The 10818-nt window shown below is 36.2% G+C and overlaps 1 protein-coding gene across 1 annotated transcript in view; it reads right to left on the bottom strand.

The window, feature by feature from the left end:
• Nucleotides 1–913: 913 nt before the first annotated feature.
• Nucleotides 914–10818, bottom strand: part of LAD1 (ladinin 1) — a 30173-nt gene continuing 20268 nt past the window's right edge. Inside the window, exons 8-10 of the mRNA XM_087962456.1 lie at nucleotides 4803–4892; nucleotides 3572–3649; nucleotides 914–2023 (exon numbers count right to left, since the gene is read on the bottom strand). Coding sequence (XP_087818582.1) covers nucleotides 3611–3649; nucleotides 4803–4892 — 129 coding nt within the window. The 3' untranslated portion in view covers nucleotides 914–2023; nucleotides 3572–3610. The remainder of the gene's footprint in view (nucleotides 2024–3571; nucleotides 3650–4802; nucleotides 4893–10818) is intronic.

Raw genomic sequence — 10818 nt, 5'->3', positions numbered from 1 at the left:
CAGCCTCTTGTGCAATCCATCTCACCCCCGCCCTGAGCCCATATAAGCACTGGCTATTGTATGGCCTCTGTGAATTGCTATTTTAAACTTGAGATACCCAAGTGCCCAAGAGTCTGACACAAGCCAGCCAGCTGTCATTCTCGAGTGGCCTGGAACTCTGATATAGAAGGTTTGGCTCTAGGAGAGCTCTGGGTATAAATCTGAAAAGCCAGGCTGTGAGTCCCAAGGCATGCTTTTGTTCTCCGTTAAATGGGATGTCTACTGATATCTTACTGTCTGAAAAGCCTCTTTGGCAAGAAGGCTATTGTCCCTTTTAAACAAAAAAACAACAAAAGCGTTGGGTGGGAGGAAACTATAAAACTCGAATCAGTAAATTGGATTGGAAACCAAAGATTCCTTGAACTTCTTCAATATACTCATGGCACTTATAGTGATCTCTTATCTATCTGTAACCTGTATCTAAAGTTCACCAGAAAGGAAATTCAGAAGGAAAGCATTGATGTCCTGAATGAGCCTTCACTTTAACACAGAGAACATAGCAAATCACTTATTATTGAAGACTATTGAAGGAGTTCCTGGATGTTATCTCTAAAGGCCTAGATTGCATGCATAGAATCTGTTTGCAGGGGGGGGTCACTTCAGAGGTAGTATTCAGCAGGTTCTGACCAGTTCTGGAGAACCAGTAGCGGAAATTTTGAGTAATTAGGAGAACCAGCAAATACCACCTCTGACTGGAGATTTTACAGTATCCTTCCCCTGCCACGCCCACCAAGCCTTGCCCACAGAACCAGTAGCAAAAAAATTTGAATCCCACCACTGGGTCACAATGCAAGGCTAGACATTGGGTCTGGTCAGCAGATTTAACAGGAAAAAAAATCAGACAACAGATTAATACAATTGGAAGCAAAGTCTGTATATTGAAACAAATGTTATTTATTATGATATTTATCGTGAAAAGTGAAAAGTAAAATTCAATCCCCACTACTGAATTTAAGTAGCATGTGTATATGGGTGACTTCTAAGTTGTTTAATTATGACATGCTAATAGGTAAGACAGATGTCAACCCATAGCCCTGATTCAGTTAAAATTAGCCATGACATTAGTTGCAATCCACTGTACATTTATCTGGGGATAAGAGCTTTTGAATGCAGTAGACCTAAATAGATGTATACAGATTGGCAAATCTTGTTGAAAACATGAAAATTCTTCCATTAGTCTTACTGAGATTCAGTAATAGCTAGGACTAAGCTGAAACACAAATATATATTATAAAAATATTATTTAAATATAGAATGCACTTTACTATACAAAATAACTCCTTGGCAATTTTTTAGGGAGGGAAGAACATTACTTTTTTATGGTTTTTGCAAAACAAGTTCATCTATATATTCAGGCACATTGCACCCTTCTTTTCCCCTACAATTCGCAGATGGCTTATATTCTACTTACAGCATTCAGGTAAGTCTCTGCTTTAAACCTCCTCATGGCTCTGATCAATTTAGGGTTAAGCATAGTTTCCCCATTAAAACATCCCTCTTTTATTCAAATAACATAATTAGATAATAATAAGATCAGCAAGAACAGGCAAAGCTACATTTATGCAACAATTGCAAATGCTTGGTGCAAACTTATAAAGTATTCATCGTGGTGGAAACATAGCTGAAACATGATCCAGTAAAGAAGCCATATGTATTTCATATTTGCTAATAAAATGTAAGACTCAACTTAATTTTGGATGACAAGGATGGATGATATAGCAATAAAAAGATAAAAATGGATTATAGAAATATAGTTTTTCTGTCATAGGTCAGTTTTCCTATCCATCAAATCGTTTAAGTCATCAAGAGCCCCATTCAATAAAAGGCACTGTAGGCATTGTTGGCTGATAGATATCTTTGCCAGGTGGTCAGTTCTATAGAAGAATAGAGCAATAAACTGAGGGACATAGTAGAATTCCAAGAGATCCATGCCTTTTGTTTCAATGGGGGCAAGTTTTCCTGAGAGTAGCATGTCTGGTTACATCTAGAATATAAAAGAAAACATTTGATGAATACACAGTTTTCCACAAGGGACAAGGAAGGGTGCTCATTGAATCTGAATATATAAAACAAACTCAGATCTTTTAGCTGAAGTCATTCAGTGGACTTCACAATGAATAGTGATTTGGAGTGTCCCAGTTCCTAACTGAAATTGTAAAATCAACACCGTATTGGATTGTTAGATTCATAATAGAAATATTAGAGAACACTATTCTCTCTTTTCAGTAATGGTAAGTTCACACATTAATTATAGCAAGTGTGCACTAGTCTGGTTTCTCAACTGCTTGAGGTGAGAGATTAGTGACACTCATGCAGAGATTTGAGGAATTAATGGCAACTCTTTCAACCTCCAAATCTCCACCATTAAACACTGTGCTGGAATGACCATAAGGATTTTTATAGTGTTATACTAAGAACAATGAGAAAGCAGATCAGAATACAGCCTTTGTTATAAGGCAGAATCAGAATAATAGGAGATTTATATCCATTGGTTCAATCACAAAGAGTTGAAACATTTGTTCTGAATAATTCTATTTATGATTTCATTTATGATTTTATACAGGGGTGGGATTCTACCAGTTCTGTCTGGCTCTACAGAACCGGTAGCTCTGAAGAGCAGCAGACACAGAACCGGTTCTGTGTCTGCTGCTGTTTTGGCCCACCCGCCCGCCTGGGCTCTTATGTGTCCTTTATTTCCTGATTTTTCAACCACAGCTGCTTTGCGCGGCACAGCTGCGGTTGAAAAAGCAGGAAAAAAGTGGCTTTTCCAACCACTGTGCACCCGCACGCAGCGCTGCTCAGCTGTCCAGGCAGCTCAGCAGGTCTTAAATTGCACTCATGCAACTGGCGCGATGCAGAGCAACAGAACCAGTAGTTATACTGGTCAGATCCCATCCCTGATTCCAAGTTCATCAATCAATTCATCCCACTGTACTCCAGTTTTAGCATTTGGTGACTGAATCTTAAGTGTTAGATTTCCAGGGCAGAAACTAATTCTAATGAATCAATATACTGAATGTCTAATCATAGAATATCCAATTAGCATCTTGTTTAATCCAGGGGTTCCCAACCTATTTGATTCCGCAGATTGGTGGTGCCAGCTTCATATAAACAGATAACAGATAACAGATAATCAGAGTTGGAAGGGATCTTGTAGGTCATCTAGTCCAACCCACCCCCTCGCCCAAGCAGCAGACCCTACAGCTTCAGTGGTTTTGGAGGCGGAGAGGGAATAGTTTTGCGTGCACAACCTAAATCCTTCATCTGCACAAATGAAGCTTGCTATTTTGGTGACCCAGTTCCCAATGGGCCACAGCCACTAGCCGTCTGTGGCCAAGAGTTTGGAGACTCTTAGTTTAATCCATTATTAGCAGCATGATAATAATGTACTGATAGTAAGTTAAAATGTTCATGAAGCAGATTCAATATTGTTTGTGCACATGCTGAAATATACTCAGGCCAAATCACTTTCATACTTGTCACATGCCCAGCAAGTCACCTTCCGTCTACTCCTAACTCTTTTCATCCTTACCTTGGATTTCCTTCACAAACCATCAGATCAGTTTTCCAATTAACTCCCCTGTATGGTGTTCCCAGTTCTCTGAACATCCTGCAGAAAGATAAAACACGGGCTCTTACTAAAGCCAGATGTTACTTTCTGAGTAAGACTGAGTAAGACCCAGTGCCCAAACCAATACTGGTTCAGGAAGAAGAACATTACAAGATAAAGAAGATTCTTGATTCTAGACTACATAGAGGACGATCACAATATTTAATTCAGTGGAAGGGGTACCCTTTGCCTGAAGCCACTTGGATAAAAAGTTGGGATGTAAAAGCAGGTAGAATAGTGAAGCAATTTCATGAAAAATTTCCCAATGAGCCAAAGGGGTGAGGAAGAGGTGGTTAGTTGCGGTATTTCTATCCCCCTGTCACTTGTGTCATTTTAGGACCTTATCTTCGCACAAATTTCCTGTGCAGATAACCAGAGCTAATATAGGTAGTCTCTAATTTATTCTACCAGCTTCCCCAAAAAATGAGTGTGGAAGCTGATGGGGAAGGTAGTAAGATGTGGGGATACGTTCAATCCACCCATGGACACACCGTCCCCCAGTCACTTTGCATTCTAGACATGCACTGTGCCAGGCACTCATGCACTCCTGTATCCTCCATGACTCTCCCTGATATCCCTCACCCCCTCAAATACTCTCACTGATCCTCTCCATGTTTCCCTCACACCCTTGCACCTTCCCCTCTCTTTTCCACATCTTCCTCACACCTTTGCACTCTCCCTCATGTTCTCTCCACCTGCAAACACTTACCTGTCTTGCCTCTCTGCTTGCAAACTGCCTGGGATTTGCAACTTCCTGCTAGCTTCCCCACTGATTTGGTTATGGGAACACAGCAGGAGGCTGCCTTGCCTAACAACTGTGGGATTTGGTTAACAATGGCAACCAAGGATTGCTGCACCTAAATAGTGCAGTAACTCTTCACAACGACATTGCTTATTAACAGAAATTTGTAAGTTGAGGACTACCTCTATGGGATTTCTTGTTTAAGAGCTGGAAATGAGCTGGAGTAAATTGGGAGTCCATTGGGAGTCCTCTGGCTAATATAATGTGCTAGTATTCTAGTTCTTTAACTCTTGAGAGCAGGCAACAAAATTTCATTTTTAATGTGGGTCAATGTGCTCACAGTAAAAAAAAATGACAATAAAAGTTATCTTAAATCTTAGTATAATGAGCTTACTAAAGCCTTTCTCATACCTTGACTCCTTCGTTGTTTTTTGATTCCTGAGTTCGACTTATCCAGAGATTTATTCGGGATGAGACTCCTCCTGGGATCCTCAAACTTTCCTAACCATAAGCGAATAAAAAGAATACTCAACCACACCATGAAAAGAATAGGTAACCTATTACTCTTTCTAATATTGAGAAACTTAAGGTGCAATGTGGCAGATAATTAGCAAACATGAGAATGTAAATTAAAAAATACCCATGCAAACTGTTTATCAGTACAAGCCGGCAGATTTTTCTTTTGTTCTTTCAAACAAGAAAGACCTTGTTGTCCAGTTTGAGCTTCTTCGGCGACAGACCGAAATCTGCAATCGTGCGCGGTTTTGATCTGTGCTCGCCCCGAGCCACTGGTTTTGGGGCTAAGCCACCCCTTAGAGGTGGTGAAGAGGGGGGAGACTGCCAGCAGGGTCAAGGAGAGTCGCATATCTCCTCCCCAGCTGGCCATTACTCCCTTTCCTGAAGGCGGTTGCAGTGGTGGTCAGAAATGGAAGACCCTCTAGAGACAGCTTTAAAACTACTGGAAAAGATAGAGACGTATGGTGAGATGGCTGGCTTGAAAATAAATAAAGACAAAACAAAGATTCTGACAAAAATATGTTATTAAGGCAAAGAGAAGAGTTGGCAGACTTATTGAAAATTCAGAGATTACGAATAAAGTTAAATACTTGGGGATAATTTTGACGTCAAGATGTACTACACTGAAAGAGAATAATTATATTAAACTTAAACAGCAGATAGCATCTGACTTGAAAAAATGGGAAAATCTACAATTATCTTTGATAGGTAGAATCTCAACAATTAAAATGAATATTTTACCCAGAATTTTATATTTGTTTCAAACAATACCAATTAGGCTTGGTAAAGACTATTTTGATGAATTAAATAAAATGGTGTTGAAGTATATATGGCAAGGTAAGAAAGCGAGAATAAAACTAAAACTTTTACAGGATGCTAGAATTAGAGGAGGATTTGGCCTTCCTAATTGGGAGTTGTATTATCAAGCTGCAAATTTAATGTGGGTTAAAGAATGGATAACGTTAAGAAAGTCTAGATTACTGGCATTGGAAGGACATGATTTATTATTGGGTTGGCATGCTTTTTTATGGTATAAGGGAACTAAATCGCAGGGTTATTTCAGAAGGCACTATATACGGAATCGTTATGGTTGAATTGGGAGAAAATTAAGAAACAATGTTATTTGAAAATTCCAGTTTGGTTATCAACTATTGAAGCTTTTTCCTATCCCATAATTTATAAGAAGGAACAAACAGTTAGATATGGGGAAATACTGGATGAAAAGGGTGAACTTAAAACGATGCAAAAGCTAGAAGAACAAGATATAAAGATGAATTGGTTTTCATATGCGCAAATACACTCAAGGTATCTTAAAGATTCTAAAACAGAAGGATTTTATGATAAATTGACTGATTTAGATGGGATTTTGACAGGTCCTGATGAAAAGTGATTAAAAAACTATATAGTTATTTGTTGGAAATTAAATTAGAGGAAGAACAAGTCAAAGAAACAATGATTGTTTGGGGAAGAACTTTGGATATGGGATTGATTTAGAAAAATGGCAAAATTGTGGTCTCAAAATTATAAAATGACAATGTCAGTAGCATATAAAGAAAATTTGTATAAGATGTTTTACAGGTGGCATTTTCCCCGACAAGAATAGCAAGAATGTTCAAGAATAAATCCGAAAAGTGTTGGAAATGTCATCAGATCCCTGGCTCATATTACCATATGTGGTGGACTTGTGAGGAGGCCAGGAAATACTGGATTAGAATTCGCATATGGTTGGAAGAAATGACAAAAAAACATATAGATTTGAAACCAGAGATTTTTCTATTGGGAATCTTACCTGATACATTTAATAAAAACTTAAAGTATTTGATTGTAAATGTGTTAACAGCGGCTAGGATTGTATTTGCTAGAAATTGGAAGACTGAGAAAATACCATTAGAGGAAGAAATTATTAAGAAAATACTGGAATGTGCTGAAATGAGTAGATTGACATTTGAAATTAGAGAACAAGAAGATAAACAATTCTATGAAGTTTGGGATCTTTTTTATCAATGGTTAGATAAAACAATATAATAATAGAATATATATATATTTTGGTTTTGATAATATTTTTAGAATATTATATTAAGATAGATTTGGTATGATTTTACGATTTGTTATAAATTAACTAAATTATAGTTATCTCGCTAAGCATGAATTAGTTAAATTATAGTCAAATGATTGTTTAATAAGGATATTAGGATATATAATTGTTGATTGATAATATGAGTTATTACGTAACATAATTATTATGATGACTATGAAATAGATGCACAAAAAGGAGTGATAAACCAACCGATACACTGTCTGTAAATTTATGAAGAATGATGATGTTCTTATGTTATGTTTTATGTTTTATGTGTTTTTATTTGTTGTTAAAATCAATAAAACTTTTATTAAAAAAAAAAAAGAAAAGAAATGGCCACCTCAAAGAAGAACTTGACAGGAAAAGAATGTGCAGGAGGAAGATAAGAAGAGAAAGTTTTGGCTGACCGGGTCGAACTGAAAAAGCAACAATATAAGGTACCCTGAAATTTGCATTATAAAGAATAACATTGCTCCCAAGAAAGACTTTGAAGCGGCGAATGAAAGAGGAAAGGGAAAGGATTTGGGTTTTTTTCTTTTCTTCCCTATATTGACAACTAAGAGATTTAAGCAAGAAATCGGCAAAAATCCACTTTGACATTAACAGATATTTAAGCTGAAAATAAAATGTCAAAGGGATAATAAAGATTTCTGGATTCTCAAAAACTTTTAAAAGAAGGAAAAAAACCAAAAGGCTGGGATCTAGAAAAATGGAGGAGACCACCTGGAAATGAAAGAAATTAACAGTGAAACTTTAACAAGATTCCTAAAAGATACATTTTAACTGAAACTTTGTAACAAAATAATAGAACCCCAGGAAGAGAAAGTGGAAAAAAGAAGCAAGAAGAAACAGCTTTGGATTATTTGGATTACTTGGTGATTTTTGGATTTTTGGCTATTGGATCTAAAGGACTAAAATTAATCGGGTGGTTGTTTAAAAGTTTTTAAAATGGTATCACTCTTGGAAGAATTGAGAATGGAACTTAAAAAACAGAAGATACACAAGAAGGAAGAGGTTCTTTTGGCTTCGTATTTCAATTTTTAGAAATGGAGATCCTGAACTATGAGAAACAACAAGAAATACCTGTAGAACAAGAAGGGCGGGACAAAGAAGAAGCCATCTTCAATGACCAAGTATTTTTATGTGGGGAAAAGAAAGGAAGGGGGGAAAGAGAGTGAAAAATTTAAGATTTGAAAAAACAACCCCCAAAAAGAATAGTTTGAAAAGTAATTACAATATTAGGAAGACACAGAAGAGAGGATTACAGAAGAGAGAATCAGAATTAGAGAAAGAAGGGGTCAAAAAGGGAAGGGAGAAGAAGAGGGGGAAGAGGAAAAGGAAATGAAATTATAAACGACAGAAACAGGACATAGAGAAACAGGGAAAACGTACAAAGATTAAGGGTATAAGCCTATTTAGAAGACACAGAGATAATGGGTGAAAATTTAATTGAAAGGGGGATTCTGCAAGGGTACATAAGATAGTATTGTTATATTAGAAATAGAAATGAACTTTGAAAATATGAAACAAGTGTGATTAAAATGATAGATAAAATGCTCATTGTAATGTAATGGAATGTTTAATAAATAAATGAAATAAAGAGAATGAGAGAATGGAATGAGGAAAGGAGGGGAACATTTTAATTATCATAGAGGAATATGAAGGAAATATGAAAAAATTATGGAAATATTATAAGTGTTCCTAGAAGTATGATATCCTATTGAAAAGAAATGTTAAAGATGTTAAAGATTATAACTAACATTAATGATAGAGCTGAATTGGAACAGAATAAGTATTTTATTTGTTATTGTTATATATATACTTTTTCTTTAAGAACTTAGTACATATTTTAAGAATGTACCAAGCAGAATTCAACTGGAAGTTATGTGTTATATTGAATGTTATAATTGTAAAGGCATAAATTGAAGAGACAGACAAAAGTATAAATATAATGATTAGAAAGATATTGATATATATATATGACCCACAGACGGACACAATACAGAAGCCTGATGATGGCAGATGAGATTCTGCTGAAACGTTGCTACAACTTTAAAAGAACTACAATGACGTGGGAAATACCAACCAAGCGAACATATATATATATATATATATATATATATATATATATATATATATATATATATATATATATATATATATATTTGAATTTAGAAAGGAATTAGATAATTAAAAGTAAGATTGAGAAACTAAGAGAAAATGTTAAAATAGTAATAAGATATGGAATAGAACACGAAGATGAATATGACATTGAATTTGTGTCTGAATGGATAAGTGATAACTCGGGACCATGCTATTCTCAAAAAAAGAAATTTTACTTGTATTATGTTTTGTGAAAACCCAAATAAATTTTTTGTTAAAAAAAGAACTTGTTTGAGTTCTAAGACCTAACTAACTAATGATTCTAAGAATAAGATTTTAGACATTTCTAAATAGATTCAACTTTTTACTTTCCCTGCAAAGAAAGGCTCTATGTTCACTCCAGAGCAGGTAAACCACAGAGGTAAATTGTACAAATACAGTATTAATGCAGTATTCTAGTAAGAAAATAAAATAATAACCCTCCTTTTTTTGAATTTCACTCCTGAGGATTATGTTGACATTCCATGTTGTTTGTATGACAACAATATGGAACAATGCTTTTTATTGTCTTTCCCACATTACAGCCCTTCACTCTGCTCTAGTCTCCCATCATAAATTAACCAGGATTGGCCTTGTTTAATGTTTTAGACAGTTGGCAACTAGATACTACATTTTGTTCCAGTCTGCTTAAATTGTTTACCCAGAGCTCTAATCATTTATTAAAAAATCAAAGGAATGGTCATAGGTCTACAGACAGGCAGGACCTCAGATGAAGTAGCCTCCAAAACCAGAGGCAAAAAAATGACACATGATATATAATTATTTGAACATTTACTAATGTTTATGGGGAGATGAACATTTAAACATACTGAGTTTATTTTAAATTGAAATTCATTACAGCAATATTGGAGAAGACAGTGTGAAGGAATTTAGTTCTGGCCTTGGGAAAGAGATGGGAAAATACAAATTGAGAGAGTGACTCAGAATAGTGTCTCCCACTCCTTGACCATGTTTGCCCTAAAAAAATATACAGCAAGGGCAGGGGTGGGATTCAATTTTTTTAACAACCAGTTCTGTGGGTGTGGCTTAGTTGGTAGGTGTGCCTTGGTGGTCATGTTATTGGCTGGGCGTGGCCAACTTAATATCACTCACATCGAGGCACGCATCTCCTCGCCTGGCTTCTCATGACTGTGGGGATGCTGCAACAGTCGTAAGTGTGAAAAACAGTCATAAGTCACTTTTTTCAGTGCCATTGTAACTTTGAATAGTCACTCCACACAAGCAAAGTACCAGCAAAGGAGGGGGAAAAAACTCCAGAGAAGTTCCTGAGACAGGAAGTCTAGTCCTGCCAAGAATGTAATAAGGGTTAATGGAGAGGCAGTTTCTGTAAGCAACACCAGAATGTTTCCTTCCTGCCTTCCTTACAGGATTAGGCCAGTAATTTCTTCTAACAACTGGTTCTCCGAACTGCTTAGAATGTTAACAACCGGTTCTAGCAAATAGGTGCAAACTGGTAGAATCCCACCCCCGAGCGAGGGAAAATTTTGAATTGATTCAAGATTTTTGTAAAAACATCCTACAAGTAGGGTTGCTAGAATCCTTGTAGTATCTATTTATTGACTTGTTGGTGAGCAACTTTAAAAACTGCCTCTTTTCTTGTGGTTCTTAATCTTTACATTGAATAGAATCTATTGGCTAATTCACCTGAACACACCTTTCCTAGATATCTGA

The sequence above is a fragment of the Notechis scutatus genome, chromosome 3 (genome assembly GCF_049901735.1).
Source record: "Notechis scutatus isolate UNSWTSFEM ecotype Mainland chromosome 3, rNotScu1.2, whole genome shotgun sequence".
Taxonomy (NCBI): Eukaryota; Metazoa; Chordata; class Lepidosauria; order Squamata; family Elapidae; genus Notechis; species Notechis scutatus.
The sequence above is the reverse complement of the archived record's forward strand: the minus strand, read 5'-3'. Positions and strand labels throughout refer to the sequence as shown.